This window comes from Scylla paramamosain, chromosome 28, assembly GCF_035594125.1.
Source record: "Scylla paramamosain isolate STU-SP2022 chromosome 28, ASM3559412v1, whole genome shotgun sequence".
Taxonomy (NCBI): Eukaryota; Metazoa; Arthropoda; class Malacostraca; order Decapoda; family Portunidae; genus Scylla; species Scylla paramamosain.
In genome coordinates, this window is record NC_087178.1 from 13,466,736 (window position 1) to 13,486,511 (window position 19,776).

General features: G+C 38.9%; 1 protein-coding gene across 3 annotated transcripts in view; it reads right to left on the reverse strand.

Moving 5' to 3' along the window:
- The window catches only part of LOC135114948 (cubilin-like), a 226,195-nt gene that overhangs the window by 88,754 nt on the left and 117,665 nt on the right, over positions 1–19,776 (reverse strand). For all 3 annotated transcript variants that reach the window (XR_010275724.1, XR_010275725.1, XM_064031254.1), the window contains exons 49-52: positions 18,719–18,907; positions 17,444–17,544; positions 17,082–17,255; positions 16,246–16,468 (exon numbers count right to left, since the gene is read on the reverse strand). Coding sequence is in view for 1 of the 3 variants with exons in the window: in XM_064031254.1 (XP_063887324.1) it covers positions 16,246–16,468; positions 17,082–17,255; positions 17,444–17,544; positions 18,719–18,907 (687 nt within the window). In the remaining 2 variants the exon portion in view is untranslated. The remainder of the gene's footprint in view (positions 1–16,245; positions 16,469–17,081; positions 17,256–17,443; positions 17,545–18,718; positions 18,908–19,776) is intronic.

Sequence of the window (19,776 nt, forward strand, 5' to 3'; positions counted from 1 at the left end):
CAGCTTTAGAAATAGATGTGATATCAGTGGTGCCATCTGGTTGAAATAAAGGAGGGAAAGAAGAAGAAACAAAGTTATTGGAGATATTTTTGGCTAGATGCCAGAAGTCACAAGGGGAGTTAGATCTTGAAAGGTTTTGACACTTTCTGTTAATAAAGGAGTTTTTGGCTAGTTGAAGAACAGACTTGGCATGGTTCCAGGCAGAAATATAAAGTGCATGAGATTCTGGTGATGGAAGGCTTAAGTACCTTTTGTGGGCCCCGTCTCTATCATGTACAGCAAGAGAACAAGCTGTGTTAAACCAAGGTTTAGAAGGTTTAGGACGAGAAAAAGAGGAAGGAATGTACGCCTCCATGCCAGACTCTATCACCTCTGTTATGCGCTCAGCACACAAAGACAGGTCCCTGACACGGAAGCAGTAGTCATTCCAAGGAAAATCAGCAAAATACCTCCTCAGATCCCCCAACTAGCAGAGGCAAAATGGAAGAGGCACCTTTGCTTAGGGGGATCCTAAGAAGGGATTGGAGCGATAGGACAAGATAGAGATATGAGTTTGTGATCGGAGGGGCCCAATTGAGAAGAAAAGGTGACAGCATAAGCAGAAGGATTAGAGGTCAGGAATAGGTCAAGAATGGTGGGCGTATCTCCAAGACGGTTAGGAATACGAGTAGGGTGTTGCACCAATTGCTCTAGGTCGTGGAGGATAGCAAAGTTGAAGGCTAGTTCACCAGGATGGTCAGTGAAGGGAGAGGAAAGCCAAAGTTGGTGGTGAACATTGAAGTCTCCAAGAATGGAGATCTCTGCAAGAGGGAAGAGAGTCAGAATGTGCTCCACTCTGGAAGTTAAGTAGTCAAAGAATTTCTTATAGTCAAAGGAGTTAGGTGAGAGGTATACAGCACAGATAAATTTAGTTTGAGAGTGACTCTGTAGTTGTAGCCAGATGGTGGAAAACTCGAAAGATTCAAGAGCGTGGGCACGACAGCAGGTTAAGTTATTATGCACATAAACACAACATCCAGCTTTGGATCGAAAATGAGGATAGAGAAAGTAGGAGGGAACAGAAAAGGGGCTACTGCCAGTTGCCTCTGACACCTGAGTTTCAGTGAGGAAAAGAAGATGAGGTTTAGAAGAGCAGAGGTGGTGTTCTACAGACTGAAAATTAGATCTTAGACCGTGAATGTTGCAGAAGTTAATGAAGAAAAAATTGAGGGGGGTGTCAAGACACTTAGGGTCGTCGACAGAAAGGCAGTCTTACCTGGGGACATTTATGGTTCCCTCCCCAGATGGGGACTCCAAGGCTAGTGTAGGAGTCATCATAATAATTTTGAAATTTTTGAGTGAAGGGTGTGTGTGTTATTAGGTGCTTGTAGTTTTGTGTGGAGGAAGAGAGTTGTCTTTAGAGGGCAGGCTGTGACTGCCGCCTTGTGTTATGAGACACAAAGGGAAACGTTCAGTGAGGTCACAGCTGGGTTTAATGATAAGTTCACAGCACCCCCTGAACAGTGCTTTAGACCTCACTGGGAGTAATTATTGTTTCAGCAGGTGTCTACTGCCTCCTCCTCTTACAGTAAGAATTTGACCTATGAGCAAGAAATTGACTCCACATGAAACCGTACCAAGAGTGAGTCACGGGACGAGGGGATGCTAATGTAAACCTATAGGTTGACCTCTGAGCCCTCGGGGTCAGCTCTACCCTTGACGACAACCACTCCTTTCTACCCACTGTGCCTCGCCACTATTTTGTAGAACCCATGGTCACAGGCAAGAAAGTATAATAATATGTATGTGCATTGAATTGAGTAGCCTGAGTGAACAAAAATTACCCACAATTAGCTAGTATTAGAGTGGTGATTTCAATTGCTCTTTCAGTGTCTCAGTATTAACACAATTAAGTTGTTAGATATGTCTGATAATGAGGAAATTAATGCCATAGATGGCCTTAGAGAAGGTGAGGATGAGCAAGTAGACAAGGGTCAAGCTTGTAATGAAGAAGTTAGTGTCAGGGGGCGAGTGCTGACCGACAAAGGAAAGGAATATCAAGTCATTGTAACCAAGGGAAGAGCAGAGTGCTGTAAGCATAAATGGAGCAGTGTTACCAGCAAAATTAAGAAAGGACTAAACATTGTAATTAGCCTCTTTGAATTAGAGCCCATGTCAAAGGAAGTAATAGAGGCATTTCATCAGTATTATGTGGAATACACAAAACTGGTGGAACTAGAGCCAGATAGGTCAGAGGAGCTAAATGAAGAGCTGGAACACAACCAACGAGTTCACCATGAAATATTAGAAAGTATAGAATGTAAAAAAAGAGTGACAAAGAATCAATTTGTTCTAGCAAACGGTCTTGGCATTCTAGAGTTTCATCTACTTCATCACGTTCATCAGCACAAAGAAAGCAGGAAGCAGCAGCAACGGTAGCCAGACTTAGAAAGGAAATGGAATATCATGATAGTTTAGAAGAGGCAGAAGTCAGGTTAGCTAAGACAAAAGCAGAGGCAGAAGTTATGTTAGCTAGAGAGCAGGCAATGTTCTCAAAGAAAAAGACAGAGAGATTTAGCAGTCGTTAGTGCAGAACTTAATGCTCTTAGCTTAGTTGAAGAAGTAATATTGCTTCCAGGTAATGATGAAAGTGTAGGGAAGCAGAGTTATCTTCAACAATACATAGAGTCACAAAATGAAATGAAAGCACAAGCAATTGCAAATCAACCTCACAAATGTTACATTCCATGACCCACAGGAACCTTCTTCCAATAGAGATAATGAACTGATGACAAATTAAGTAGATGGACAAATAGTTAGTGAACTTCAAGCAATAAATCTCAACCCTACAGCTCAAAGTTTTATACCAAGTTCTCACAGACACATTCATAATGTCAACATGCCTAATAATGTGAGACAGAATCATCAATCCTTTTCCCATCCTGGGGGAATCTTTGCAATTAACATACCTGATCCCAAGTGGAGTCTCCCTCCAATAGAACCTAACATTTTTGATGGAGAACCCATGGAGTTTCCAAGTTGGTTGAAAAACTGTGAAACTTACATAGAATCTAGAACTTCTATTAATAGAGCGAGACTTGCCTACTTAGACAGGTATACAACTGGTGAAGTAAAGGATGCCATTAAAATGTTAATGCACTTTAACTCTGATGCTATGTGCAAGCAAAGAAAATTCTTAGGGATAGATTTGGAAACAAAAGTATCATAACTGATGCTTACACAAAAAAGTTAATGAATAGGCTACCAATCTCTCCACATAACGGTCCAGCATTAACAGCATTCTCAGATTTTTTGAAGTGCTGTCTAGCTGCAATGAAACACACTTCTCATTTGTCATTTCTGAACAAAATCCTAGAGAGCCTAGAGAGAGTTCCTAGAGAGCAGAGAAAGGTGCAGCAAAACTCCCTGAACATATTGTTCATGATTGGAGAAAGCAAGTAATGACATATCTAGATACTAACGGTAATAGCAACACTCCTTGTAGTGATGAAGAGTACACCCACCCTTTGAAATGCTATGTGAATTTATCCAGAAGGAAGCAAAAGGAACAAGCAATCCCTTTGTTTCCTGGGATTCAGTAAACAGGGAAGTAAATGACTGGATCAAAACTCAAACAAAAGCAACCAACTGGAAACCAAGAGAATCAAACATCATGACAAAAAATAGAGAGAGTAGAATTTTCATGGCTAAATCAATTGAGGAAAAACCAATGTGGTCATTCCAAAGTAAAGTAAATGTACAAGCCAACAAACAGCATCCCAAGGAGCAGGAAAGGAAAGAAAGGGATGGTTCTGTCACTACTGTACAAAGGATCATGATTTAGATGATTGCAAGGAATTTGCCAAACTTGATGGTAATACTAAGTACAAATTTGCTAAAGAAAAATGGTTATGTAAAGGGTATTTAAAAATGGGCCACAAGGGAAAGGATTGTAGAAGAAGGAAAGTTTATAAAGTATGTCAGAGATACCATCCCACAGCTCTTCACAATGATGACATGACAAGAACTGAGAGCCAAAGGATGCCAGAACAAGCAACTCAGCCCAAAGGTGATAAACCACAGTAATAGCAAATAAAGTAAAAGTGACAGAATCAGTGACACATGACATACACACCATGATAGTTCCTGTATGGTTACATCTTGTTAGTAATGAAGAGAATAAAGTTTTAGTGTATGCCCTGCTGGATGAGCAATCTGATGCTTCATTCATCAAGGAAAGCACTCTGAATAAATTGGGAGCTAGCGGCTATCGGTGTCACTTAATATCCACACAATAAGCGGAAAACAAATCATTGATTCTACCAAAATTCATGGACTCAAAGTGAGAGATTATAATGAAGAAGTGGAAATATCAATCCCTTCAGCATATTCAACAGAAAACATTTCAGCTGGATGGAGTCAGGCACCAAGACCCAAGACTGCTTGTGACTGGCCCCACTTAAAGGCAATCTCTGACAAACTAATGAAATATGACCCAAAAGTTGACATAGGACTCCTCATTGGTCTTGATTGTGCAGAAGCCATTACCACAGAAGAGTAAAAAGCAGGTGATAGCAAGAAGCAACCCTATGCTCGTAGGACAGAGCTACGTTGGAGAATCATTGGTAGAATCTCTCCTCATACAAGTCCATTGGAAGATACTCGTACAGTGGTAGTCTACAGAACAGTGACACAAGAAGTAGAAATCAATGAAGAAATGAAGGTTAATTTCTTAGTAGTTCCTACTAAAACCAAAGAGATGATTAATCCTTCTCAAGTGAGCAATATGTTTGAACTTGACTTCAGTGATAGAAAGTCAGCTGACACTCCATTATCATATGAAGATAAAAGGTTTATGAGTAAGATGAAAGAAGGAGTACATCAGCTGAAGGATGGGCATTATGAGTTGCCCCTTCTTAAAGATGATAGTGTCAAGCTTCCAAACAACAAACTATTAGCAGAGCAAAGACTCAAGAAGTAAAGAGCTAAACTTGAGAAGGGTAATTAACACAAAGGTGATTACAAAGTGTTTATGGATGATGTGATTACCAAAGGTTATACAGAGGTTGTACCAACAAAGGATTTAGTTAGGAATGATGGTAAGGTCTGGTACATTCCACATCATGAAGTCTATCATCCGAGAAAGCCAAAGAAGTTGAGAGTTGTATATGACTGTAGTGCAAACTACAGGAACGAGTCATTAAACAGTCACCTGTTACAAGGCCCAGACCTTACCAACAAACTTGTTGGAGTGTTGAGTAGGTTTAGGAAAGAAAGCATTGCACTTGTATGTGATATAGAAGCAATGTACCATCAAGTGAAGGTCAACCCAGAACACAGAGACATGTTAAGATTCCTTTGGTGGAAAAATGGTGACCTTAATAATGAGATAACTGAATATAGGATGACAGCTCACCTGTTTGGAGCTACATCATCTCCAAGTGTAGCTAACTTTGCACTTAAGAAAGCTGCAGATGACTATGGGTGTGGATCCGATGCAGCCAAGTTTGTATGAAACAACTTTTATGTTGATGATGATTTGAAGACAGTAGCTAGAATGGATGAAGCTGTCACTCTTATTCAGCTGAGCAAAGAATTATGTTACAAGGTTAGATTTTAACATTCATAAGTTCTTGTCAAACAACAAAGATGTATTAGCTGCAATTTCTCCTCATGAGAGAGCAGATGGAATAAAAAGTTTGGATTTTAGTAAAAATGAAGACACACTACCTACAGAAAGAACTTTGGTAGTTGAATTGTGCATAGAATCTGACAAATTTCAATTCAGAATAAAGCTGAAAGACAAGCCACTCACCAGGAGAGGCATTCTGTCAACAGTGAGCTTTGTACTCGTATATGATCCATTAGGTCTAGTGTCACCTCTCATACTGACTGGAAAGCAAATTTTACAAGAATTGTGTAAGAATGCAGTTGAATGGGATGATGAGGTGCCAGATTATGTCAAACCTAAATGGATAAAATGGAAGGATGAGCTGCACAAACTAGACCAGCTAACAGTACCTAAATGTTACAAACCTGATGACTTTGGGGAAGTAGAAAAGGTTGAACTCCATCACTTTTCAAATGCCTGCCAAGAGGGATACGGTCAGTGCTCATATATTAGATTAATTAGCAAGACTAGCTGATTCATTGTGCATTAGTAATGGCAAAGTCATGTGTCACACCCCTAAAAACCATGACAATTCCCAGACTAGAACTAGCAGCAGCAGTGGTGTTAGTTAGAATCCATAAACTCTTAAAGGGAGAACTTGAGTATAATAATGTGGAAGTATTTTGGACAGACAGCAAAGTAGTCCTTGGTTACATTGCAAATGAAGCAAAGAGATTCCATGTATATGTTGCAAATAGAGTAGAAACAATTAGAGATCACACTTCACCAGATCAGTGGAAATTTGTAGAGACACAGCATAACCCAGCAGATTATGCATCTAGAGGCATGACAGCAGATGAATTGTGTAATAGCAAGATCTGGTGGAACAGCCCAGAATTCCTTTGGCAACATAGTAAAACGGATAGCTATCCACAGTACATGGTCATAAATGAAAATGATCCTGAAGTGAAGAAAGTTGTAAGCCATGCTGTAGGTACACAACAGCCCACAGATATACTAGAAAGACTTGAGTATTTTTCTGATTGGTTTAAAGCAAAGAGGGCAGTTGCTGTATGCCTCAAGCTTCTGAACAGCTTCAAAGGAAAAGATGATGGCACTACTAAAGTGAAAGGAGACACATATGAGTCAGTAAATGTAGAACAAGTGTCAGAAGCTGAAAATGAAATTATAAAACATCTGCAAGTAAAGACATTCCAAAAGGAGATAAATGTACAGAAATCATCTGCTAACAATAATTCTTTAATTAAAGGGGACAATGGCAAAGGAACAAAAGTGATAGAAAAGACCAGTTCCCTCTATAAATTAGATCCTTTCATTGATAAAAATGGTATCATGAGAGTAGAAGGAAGATTGAGGCTTTCTAATCTGACAGATGAATCCAAACATCTAGTCATCCTTCTCAAAACATCACACATAACACACCTGATAATATGCCACCACCTCAAAAGAACAAATCATCAAGGCAGGGGCATAACTTTAAATGAAATCAGGTCATGTGGATACTGGATAGTAGGAGGATCATCCCTAGTATCAAGACATATTTCAAAGTGCATTATCTGTCATAGAGTTAGAAGTACAACACAGGGACAGAAGATGGCAGACCTGCCTATTGACAGACTAGAACCATCACCTCCTTTTACATACTCAGCAGTAGATTTCTTTGGCCCTTTCTATGTCAAAGTGGGGCATAAAGAGCTTAAAAGATATGGAGTGCTCTTTACTTGCATGGCATGTAGAGCTGTGCACATAAAGACAGCCAACAGCATGGATACGAGTTCCTTTGCATACTGTCGCTTTGTAGGATGAAGAGGGTCTGTAAGACAGTTGAGATGTGACCAAGGAACTAACTTTGTAGGAGCCAAATCAGAGTATGAGAAATGATTGAAAGAAATAAATAACAATAAAGTCAGAAAAGAACTCATGAAAGACCAGTGTGACTGGATTGTATTTAACATGAATGTACCCAATGCCAGTCACATGGGAGGTGTTTGGGAGAGGCAAATATGCACAGTGAGAAATGTACTCTCTGTGTTACTTGATCAGCATGGTACCCAGTTAGATGACCAAGATCTGAGAACCTTCTTAGCTGAAGCTGAAAATATAGTTAATGGTCATCCCCTAAGTGTGGATCATCTTAACTCCCCAGAAAGTCCTACACCACTGACACCCAGTAATTTGTTAACTATAAAAATAAAGGTAGTACTGCCTCCTCCAAGCATTTTTATTAAGAAGAACCTGTAATGCATAAAGAGATGGTGCAGAGCACAATACCTAGGTAACCAGTTCTGGTCCAGGTGGAAAAGGGAGTATGTGCAATTTCTACAACTTAGAAATAAGTGGACAACACCAAAGAGGAATCTCAGTGTAAATGACATAGTTATCATCAAGGATCAGAATGTAGCAAGGAATCAGTGGAAACTGGGAAGTATCTCCTGATCATGATGGCCTAGTAAGAAAGGTTAAAGTCCTGGTGTCAGACTGTAATCTCGACAACCGGGGAAGACGCACAAAGGCAAACCATCATAGAGAGGCCAATACATAGTCTAGTATTGCTGTTAGAAGGTAATGCATAATAATAGACCAGAGCATCCCTGACAAGGAGCCAGTGTAACAAAACATATTATGTGCTAATCCTAGTTTTAAGGTACATACTAATGTTAATTTAAGGTAAATTGTTACACAATTTAGGGGAGCCATGTTACTGTACGTAAAGCGTATGTAACACACGTCATTATTCTTCTGTATACATAAGTGAAATGTTCAATAGCTTTCTGTTTGCATGTGTAAGTATCAGTATTCAATGCTATATTAAGCACCAAAACCGATGCTCACTTGTTAGTAGAGTGTGCTTACCCCACTGGTTGCCTGCAGGTGTCACTCATGGCCAAGTCACGCTCAGACAAAGACAGGCAGGATGGTGACCGAGGTAAATACTTTAATTTTGTAGTAAAAACTGATTGTCATAGTGCCAAGTTGATTGCATGTATTGTTAATGAATACTGTAATATGTTGAGTGTTTAATATCAGTGTATAATGTCATTTTGTAAGAAACTGAGACCGAGAACTTGTTCGCAGTTCTTACGGTCATGCCTACCTCATCAATAAACATCAGAGAGAGAGAACTGCCTTTCCTTGACCATACGATGATGGGTGTGATCAGTAAAGCAGATCACTTGAGAGCTAATGAAGCCCTGCTGGTGCAGCTACAGTGTGTATGTGTGTGTGTGTGTGTCTGTGTGTGTGTGTGTGTGTGTGTGTGTGTGTGTGTGTGTGTATTTACCTTTTACCTAGTTGCATTTACCTAGTTGTGCTTTATGGGAAAAGAGCTATGCTCGTGCTGTCCCATCTCCATATCTTTTAATATCCAACTTAGCCTTGAATCTATGTATACTTTCTGCATTTACTATCTCCTCATCCAGACTGTTACATATATCAATACTTCTATATGAGAAACTATACTTTTTGACGTCTCTTCTACAAGCACTCCTCTTCAGCCTCTTTCCATGTCCTCTAGTGTCCCGTGTATCCCAGACCATTAAGTCGCTCCGGTCCACCTCCTCTACTCCCTCATATGCTTTATACATTGCAATCAAGTCTCCCCTTTCTCTCCTCTTTTCCAACGTTAGTAGATGAAGCTTTTCCAGTCTCTCTTCATATGACAAGTCCCTGATACTTGGTACCATCTTCGTAGCTGCTCTCTGAACTCTCTTCAACTTCCTTATATCCTTTTTCTTGTATGGTGACCACACTACTGCTGCATATTCAAGTCTAGGTCTTATCAGCGACACGATCATCTTCCTGACCATCTCTTCATCCATATATGCAAAGGCCTGCCTTATTCTTCTCAACAAGTTATAGGTTTCTCCTGTAATTTTGCTAACTCCAGGGTCAAGTTCCCAGTTACTGTAACACCGAGATCCTTTTCCTCTTCTGCTCCACTCAACCTTACACCATTCAACACATAATTTCCTTTTACTCTTCTTGTACTTTTTCCAAATTCTATTACCTTACACTTCCTTAAATTAAATTCCATTTCCCATCTGTAACTCCACTCTGATATCTTGTTCAGGTCTTCTTGTAATGCTTCACAGTCCTCTGCACTCTCAACTTTCTTCAGCAACTTTGCATCATCCACAAAAAGGCTCATGTAGCTGTTCACACTCTTTGTCATATCATTTATACAGACTGCAAACATGATTGGTGCATGTACTGAGCCTTTGGGTACTCCACTTATGACTTCCTTTCATGATGATTTTTTATCTTTTACCACCATTCACCATTCCAAATTTTCCATCCATCTCAACAGGGACCCCCTTAGCCCACCAATATGCTTCAACTTCCACAACAATTTCCTGTGTGGCACTTTATCAAAGGCCTTCTTCAGGTCTAAAAAACACAATCAGCCCATCCATCTCTTTCTTGCATTATATCCACCACTCTAGAATAAAAACTCAGTGAGTTTGTAACACACGATCTCCCTCTCCTAAATCCAAATTGTTGCTTTATTATCACTTCATTTCCTTCTAGGTACTGCATCCATTTATCCTTCACCAATCTTTCACACATTTTGCACACCACACTTGTTAGACACAGGTCTATAGTTTAAGGGCTCCTCTTTACTACCACCTTTGTATATTGGCACTATGTTGGCTCTCTTCCATTCAATTCGGACTCTGCTTTCAATTAGGGAGCTTTCAATAATATTATGTATTACCCATGTCAACTGCTGATTGCACTCTTTTAGTATCCATCCTGACACTCCATCAGGTCCAGGGACCTTCCTAACGTCTAGTCCCTCCATCTGTTTCTGGACATCCTCTTCAGTCACTTGGATTTCCCGCAAACCCATTTCTTCACTCATCTCACTCTGCCACACAAGTGTTTTCTCTTTTGTGAATACTGATTGAAAACTCCTGTTCATTATCTCTGCCAATTCAGCCGGATCCTCACACATTTGACCATTCATCTTCAATCTGCTTATTCTTTCTCTATTTTTCATTTTGCTGTTCACATATCTGAGGAATAGTTTTGGTTTCTCTTTGCATTTGTCCATAACATCTTTCTCATAATTTTTCCTTTCTTCTCTAATAACCCTTACATATTCATTTCTTGTAGTTGTGTAGTTTTGCCACAGCTCCTGCGTATTTTTCATCTGCCATCTATTCCATGCCATTTCCCTCTCCTCCCTAGCTATTTCACATCTTCTATCACAGTGGTTCTCAAACTATGGGTTTGGGTCGCAAGATCAATTTTGATGGGTCGCAGGGACACAGGAAAATTATCATGCTTTCAGTGTATTTCAGTTACTTAATTGAATTATTCTTCTTTAACCACAAATTACTTTTGTTATGTATGTTCATCTTCCCCCCACCTCCCTCCTCCTGGGCCCCACATAATGGTGTCTCTGACAGGAATGACCCCTGTATCAAATGCATATGTTGGACTGGCAGTGGACCCATGCAGGCTCATGCACGGTGTCTATTTTCCACCGACTGCAGGAGAGGGAGGTTGTGCCATTTGCAGTCATTTGTGTGTGTGTGTGTGTGTGTGTGTGTGTGTGTGTGTGTGTGTGTGTGTGTGTGTGTGTGTGTGCATGTGTGTGTGTGTGTGTGTGTGTGTGTGTGTGTGTGTGTGTGTGTGTGTGTGTGTGTGTGTGTATTTACCTAGTTGTATTTACCTAGTTGTATAGTACAGGGTCCAAGCCAAAGCTCAATTAGTCCTGTCTCCATACCCGAATTTGTCCAATTTGTCTTTAAACATGTGCACACTCTTTGCCGCAACCACCTCTTCTTTTAAGTTATTCCTTATTTCAACCGTTCGATGCGGAAAGCTGTATTTCTTAATATCTCCCAAACAATGACTCTTCTTTAATTTCTTCATATGTCCCCTTGTACGTCTATCTCCTTCCTCCACTTTTACAACTAGGTCATCTCTGTCTATCTTCTCCATGCCATTTACTAATTTGAACATTGTTATCAGGTCTCCTCTTTCCCTTCTTTCTTGCAGTGTTTGGTGATCCAATTTCTTCCAGTCTTTCCTCGTAACTTAGGTCTTCCAATTCAGGTATCATTTTCGTAGCTGTTCTTTGTATTCTTTCCAATTTCCTTATATCTTTCATCTTGTGTGGAGACCATACCACTGCTGCGTATTCCAGTTTGGGGCGTATCATGTGTGTTATGATTTTCTTCATCATTTCTTTGTCTAGTAATTAAATGCCACCCTGATATTTGCTAGCAAATTATATGTAGAGCCAAATATTCCATTGATGTGTTTTTCTGGTGATAGCGTGTCTTGAATTATTACTCCCAAGTCTTTTTCTTCTTTGCTCTTTCGTATTGTGATTCCTCCCATCTTATACTCCCATGAAGGTCTCCTTTTACTTCTTCCCATCTCCATTACATGGCACTTCTTTATATTGAATTCTAATTTCCATCGTTTACTCCATTCATAAATTCTATCAATATCCCTCTGTAGTTCCTCACAATCCTCTTGGTTCTTTATTACTTTCATCAATTTTGCATCATCTGCAAACATGTTAATGTAGCTATTTAAACCCACCATCATATCATTTATATAGACCTGAAACATTATAGGTGCCAACACAGACCCTTGTGGTACTCCGCTTGTTACTTCACACCAACTTGATTTATTATCTCTGATTACTGTACTCATTTCTCAACCTTGGAGATAATCCTTCATCTACTTAAGTATTTTTCCTTTTAGCCCTCCTCGATGTTCCAGTTTCCATATGAGACTTTTATGTGGAACTGTATCAAAAGCTTTTTTCAGATCTAAATAGACTGTATCAACCCAACCATCTCTCTCTTGTAGTTTATCTATTACTCTTGTATAAAAGCTCAGTAAGTTTGTTACGCAAGATCTCTCTTTCCTGAAACCGAATTGTTTTTCTGTTATTATATTTTCTTGTTCAAGATATTGCACCCATCTGTTTTTAATGACTATTTCACAGAGTTTACTTACAATACTCGTGAGTGAGACTGATCTGTAATTCAGTGGTTCCATTTTATTACCTCCTTTGTATAACGGTACTATATTTGCTCTCTTCCATTCCTTTGGTACTTTTTCCTCCTTCAAAGAACTGTTAATTATCTCCCATATTGGTTCTTCCAATTCCTCTCTACATTCTTTCAATATCCATCCATTTACTTTGTCTGGTCCCATCGCCTTCCTAGTATCTAGCTCTTTCAGTAGTCTTTTAATTTCTTTTCTTTCCACTTGTATGTTTGCTATTCCTTTCTGTTGTTCCTCATATCCTAGTGATGCAAAGACAGTTTCTCTTGTAAATACAGACTTAAAGCTTTTATTCAGTATCTCAGCCATCTCTTGTGTGGTTTCATAAATTTCTCCATTTTTCTTCAGCTTTGTAATGGTATCTCTATGCTTTATTTTTCCATTTACATATCTATATGTGTGTGTATGTGTGTGTGTGTGTGTGTGTGTGTGTGTAATTATATAATATCTTGCTTCATATACTATTTGCTATATTTACTAACTCTTCATATACTACTTACTATATTTACTGACTAATAACAATAATAATAATCTTCTGTTCTTATTGGTTTATTCTACAACTTCATCACATATGAACCAATCATGGGTCGCGAAGGAATGAAATGTTCCAAATAGGATCGCTCATGAAAAAGTTTGAGAACCACTGTTCTATCATACCAGTCATTGTTATATCTTCTCTTTGTCTCTACTTTTGGTACATATCTTTTCACTCCCTCTTCATAAATATTGATGAAAGCTTCCCACTTCTTTTGCACATTACTTGCTGTGATAAGTGTACTCCAGTCCACTTCACCAAGGTATCTCCTCATTTGTTCAAAATTTGACTTACCATAATTAAATCTTTCACTTTTATAATCTTCACATCTACTTTCCTCTCTTTTTTCTTTAATACAAAACCTTATCATGACATGGTCGCTTTTCTTAGTGGAGAACTATAGTTCATGTCTTCTATAATATCTGTTTCTTTTGATAATACCAAGTCGAGTCTTGATGGCTCCTCTCCTCCTCTGTATCTAGTGTTTTCCTCAACCCACTGTGTCATAATATTGTTCATTGCCAGTTTCAGAACCTTATCTCCCCATGAGTCTTCTCCTCCTCTTGTGTTCCACTCCTCCCAATTTATCCCTTTACAATTAAAATCTCCCATTATAACAATTTTGTTGTTTTCTTTAATTTTCTTTATAAGCCATTCTTTTGTCTCACTCAGCAACTGTTCATGCTCTTGTCTACTCCAGGTCTTTGTTTTTGGTGGGACATACGCCACTGTGACATATCATAATCCTCTTCTTCCATTTATTAGTTGGAAGTTTAGGCCTTCCACCAAGCCTTCTGCCTTTTCCACATTCTCCACCTTGATACCCTTTCTAACAAGCATCATCACTCCACCTCCTCCTTTTCCACATCTGTTTCTTATCCACATATTGTACTTTCCCTCTCCTAAATTTGGTGTTTCTGAATCTCTTAGTTTAGTTTCTACCATTGCCATGATGTCTGGTTCATTTGCTTTTATAAATTCATTCACTTCATCTATCACTGAAACTAAACCATCCACATTAGTGAATGCCACTGTCCATGTCCCTCCCTCTCTTACAGAGAGTGTGTGTGTGTGTGTGTGTGTGTGTGTGTGTGTGTGTGTGTGTGTGTGTGTGTGTGTGTGTGTGTGTGTGTGTGTGTGTGTGTGCTGCTGGTAGAAACAAGGTGGTGAGGTGGCAGGGTGGGACCAGTCAGTCCAGGCAGGACCTCCTCCCTCCTCGCACCACCTCCTCTACTCCAGCCTGTACCTGTCTCTAATAAACACGAGGAAGGAGCCACAGTGTTTTCCCGAGCCTGGTAACGCAGGGAAGCAGAAGAGTGGCTCGCCTACACCATACACAGAACCCCACTTGCACCCTGGAGGGTGGGTTTGCTATGCCATTTCTCAGCTGTTGGCCTCAGACAGCCTTGGGAAGGCTGAGGACATAACAATATATATATATATATATATATATATATATATATATATATATATATATATATATATATATATATATATATATATATATATATATATATATTGTTATGAATAGGTTCTGCTGCCCTCACAGCTTCCACTACCTGCAGGGCACAAACAAGATGAATCCAGCCACCTGCTTGTCATCAACCACTATCAAGCCTCAATAGGTTGTCACCCTGTTTCACCTAGCAACAGGGAAATGATTATAATGAATGGCAACTTAACCCACAAGCTGAGAAAGAATTAATTAGCCACATACATGAGAGCACAGACAGTACATACAATACACAGATATGAAGGTTTAATATCCTGTGGGCTACTTCCCACAAACGGGCCACGCACACCCAACATGAATATTATACACTCTTGCCAGAGAACAGCCTATTTACAATCCTCTAAATATAGATCCACACCACTGACAACGCTGGTGGAAATCCAGGAAAAGTAGAGAGTTGCAGCCCAGCACAAAATACTATTTGGTCTTCTGGTCAGCAACACTCATGGCTGTGAGCCCCAAGACCAGCAGCATTTTACAAGGACACAACACACACAAGACACCCAGACACACACAAATCAAGAGGACCCTTCACTTCAACAGAAGTGGGGAGAGGACAGGTGCCTGCTAACTCTAATACACTGTACAAAGACATTATAAATGCCAGGACAAACTAGAACTGGGTGTGAAGGCAGAAGTCACATACACAGGAGTGGTGAAACACAGGGTAACTTACACTTTTCCAATAATATTTAAAGCCGCCCAGATCTCAGCCTCCCGTAGGGCCTAATAACAAACAATACAGTGAGATGTAACACTACTATCCCCTCGTAGGTATTTCATAATTATGCCCACTATAATATAATCTTAACACGCCTGGTTAGCTGTAACTGTACATCCTTCGCATCTGAATGTCGGCTCACCACTGAGGTGTGAGAGCATCCAGTCTGCCCCACCTCTGTGGCACTAAACAAGCTGGCCCCACGACTCAGAGCAGGGGGACACGGGATAGAGGGAAGTGGGGATGGAGTACAGGGGGGTGAGAGACCCAGTCGTTCCACTCTGTCCTCTGTTATCTCTAATTCTAACATTAGGTTACAAAAATTACTATGTGCTTATCAGGGAGCTGGTTTAAAGCTGATCATTCTATGATGGAGGGCAATTCTTTTACTTTATAATGATTTGGTTACAGCTCTCAGAAAGGAAGGGAAGTGGGGAAAATTTAATAGGGAAGCACAGCTTCAACTTACACAAAAAATGACTATAAGACAGTGTGCCATGATGTGCCTGTCCCACGCACTGTTTCTACTTTTAAAATTTTACTTTTAAATTTTTCATTTGCCTGAAAAGCATCAAGCTTATACATAGGCTGGCCAATAATGTATACCTATCCAATAATGAAATGTATAAACCTAGGCTATAATAAAGTGTTTAAGTGTTTAAGTATCACACGTGCTTTCTTTTTCTCTCTCTGCATTGCTACTCATCACAATATATATATATATATATATATATATATATATATATATATATATATATATATATATATATATATATATATATATATATATATATATATATATATATATATCCAAATAAACAAATAAAGCTAACCTCTTATGTGCCTGGCAGCCACAGCCCTGAAGCCCTGTCTCGTGGTGGAATCATCTGTATGGAATTCAACAAGAACATTGTTTGTCATGGACCGTCCAATATTCCCTGGGTTTTCATTGCCTGTGTAGCGTCCCAGCAGCGGGGAAGTCAAACGGGGACCATTGAAAACTCTTACATAGTCATGGTGTACAGCATTTTCAAGATTGAAGGATGTGAACTGGAACTGAAAGGAATAGACAACACATATTGTAATTACTTGATTATATATAAATCCATAAAGCTAAACAACTACTCATAAGGTCACCTCTTTTAGCCTGCTCCTCAAGATGACCAAGATGTGTCACTAACTCTGAATGAATGTCATTCCTTTTCAAATATGGTTTATGAAAATAATTCTTAATTGAAGAAGAAATAACAAATAATGATATGTAAGGTAATAAAGGATTTCCTAAGCTAGTCCTGATTATATGCAGTCTAACTTAACCTGTAAGAAGCAAGTCCTCATTATATGCAGCCTAACTTAACCTGTAAGAAGCCATAAAGATTAGTATCAGGAGTGAATAATATTATATTAGTATGCAGCTGTTTGTCAACAGGTATGTCAACCTTTAGTGGAGTAGTTATGAGCAATGTGTATTAAATCTGGGGTTGTGTCATCTTGAATAAATATGCACCAACAGGTATTTGAAAAACTATTACACTGCTCTGTTTAATTTAACATAATCCTGCAAAGTTATTATTACAATATTGCAAAACATCTGTGGCTAGGTTAGAGAGAGATTGAAATATTAACTGATCAGAAATAAACACTGAATGACAATTCTCAAAAACATTACATCAATTTGTTCCCCTTCTTCATAGTGGAAGAGCCAAACACAGTGGGCATTGTTGGGGTAGTTAGAAGGGAAGTGAGGGGAGGTGATGATATTCTGAGGGCCACGCAGCACACCACCACAAGGGCTGACGGAGTAACTCAGGGTCCAGTTAAGGAATCTAAATTGGTACCTCACCTGTTAGGAAAAAAGAAAGTTGCCACAGCAGCAATGGATTAGTGAAATCATCTAATGAGGTTTTTCAAAGTATATCTACTTTGTACCATAAAAAAAACTTATAGTTATGAGCAAATGAGAAATGTAGAAAATTGCATTGGAATGTTTTCTAATGGATAGTAGTAGTGAGGCTGTATTGTAATGCATACCTTGATGAAGGTGATCCTGAGCAAGTGGTAAGGCACAGCAATTAGTTGTGTGTCAGTGTTACAGACCTTCTTCACTGTCACTTGCTGACCCTCACTGTTCTCTGTATGTAGTTATGCCAAAGGGCAGATTCATGAAGGAAGATAGATACTGAGAAGGTATTCATGGACATGTAAATTCCTTTCTTTATACAGACAAATGTTATGCATGGATGAAAAACACTCATATAAAATAAAACAAATGAAAATAAAAACATTAAAAAAATTAATGTATAAGCTGCAAGTTCATATGGAAGGGTGCATGCACAGAGAAAGCAGGTTACCGGCACACTGGTTTACAGTGCGGGTCAGCACCGGAAATCAACGCGATAAGGTGTTCACAAAGGACACGGGTAACCAGTTCTGACCTGCTTGGTGAGCGACACGGACAGAGGCAGTATCTGTCATCAGTAGCAATTTGCCAGGTATACAAGATGTTGAGCTCATCATCTGATGATGACTTCATGCTGCTCAATAGGATTCATACAAAAGTCAAGAGAAAAAGAAGAGCAGTACATGAAATAAACTACAAGAGAGAAGAGTTTAGAGAATATCACTACATTCCTGTTGGCGTAGTGCTTATTCCATTTATTCCACACTGGCTGTCTCTCATACACTTTGGCTATCAGGAGCTCAACATCCATCCTGCTCTCCATTCAATAGTGTCCACCTGCACAGGTTGAGCAGGCAAGAATGATCTGAGCAAACAGGAAAGCAGGTTGAAGCAGGTTGCCAGACATGCTCGAATCTGCTTCCTCTGTGCACGCTTACACTTGTTTATATAGTTTAATTCTCGGCGTTAGTCAGCACCAGTCGCCGGTGTGGGCAAACCTGCTTTCTCTATGTACACACCCTAATGCTTGAAGCACTAGGAGAAACAGCTATAATACAAGAGAAATTTAAGGTATCTTTCATTATATTTCATGGAAAGGGCCAGGTTTCATCATTCACTATTCAAAAAAATATTAAAAACAGTAATGAGATATGAGCCAATGACTGACAGAGATCAGCTTTGTAAGTATATATATATATATATATATATATATATATATATATATATATATATATATATATATATATATATATATATATATATATATATAAGAAGGTATAGGTATCAATAATTTTCAGATTCACTATCATTCTTAAGAATGGCAACAACTATGAGAACTTTTAAACCTCAATTCAATGCATTTAACTTTGATGAAATAATAAAAAACAGCAGACATGCTTACATACCTCCTTCAAACAAAATATAGGAGAAGCAACCATTAAAGTTTTCCAGCTGGCTAAAGGAGATAACAAAGGAGGAATTGACAGGGTTTGGATTGTTCAGCGTCCAGCGGCAGTAATGTGTGTTACGGGTGAAGTTGTTCCTCTCAGGACCAGACAATTCCCCACCAGCAATGTCCAGCTCCCCACCACACTCTACATATAAGAAATAAAGGCACATCACCTTTCATGGGTATGGTAAAAAAAAAGGAAAAAAAAAAGGAATCATAAAACAAGAACTACCAGATGCTTAAATCAATAATCTTATGTAACAATAACTACATTGTATTTTTGTTCTAATGGCAGAATAACAAATAACTGAAGACATTAAAATCTTCTTTAAATAATATCTCTCTCAAAATAAGAATATGTTAGCAGACCACTACATCTTCATGTGTCTACCAGTATATGTGTGTGTGTGTGTGTGTGTGTGTGTGTGTGTGTATGTATTTGCCTAGTTGTATTTACCTAGCTGTATTGTGTAGGGTCTGAGCTAAAGCTCATTTGTTTTTATCTCCATATCTGCAGTTATCCAATTTCTCTTTAACAACTGTAACCACCTTCTCACAAACTATTCCAGAGATCAATTCTTCAGTATAGGAAACTATATTTCTTGAGGTCTCTGAGACATTTGCTCTTCTTAATCTTTTTTATATTTCCTCTTGTACATCTTGTTCCCTCATCCATATGTATCTCCAAAACTTAGTCTGTCTACATTTTCCATATGATTTATTAATTTGTACATTGTTATCAAGTCTCCCCTTTCTCTTCCTTCTTCCAGTATTGTTGATCTTGTTTCTTTTTTCTTCTTCTTCTCACTCTTCACAAGTCTTTTCCTTCAATTCTGACACCATCTTTGTTGTTGTCCTCTTTATTCCTGGCAATTTTCCTACATTCTTCTTTCTGTGCAGAGACCATATGACTGCAATGTACTCCAACTTGAGGAGTACCATGGTCATAATTATTTTTTTCATCATATCCATGTCCACGTAGGTAAAAGCCACTCTAATGTTACTTAATATCCT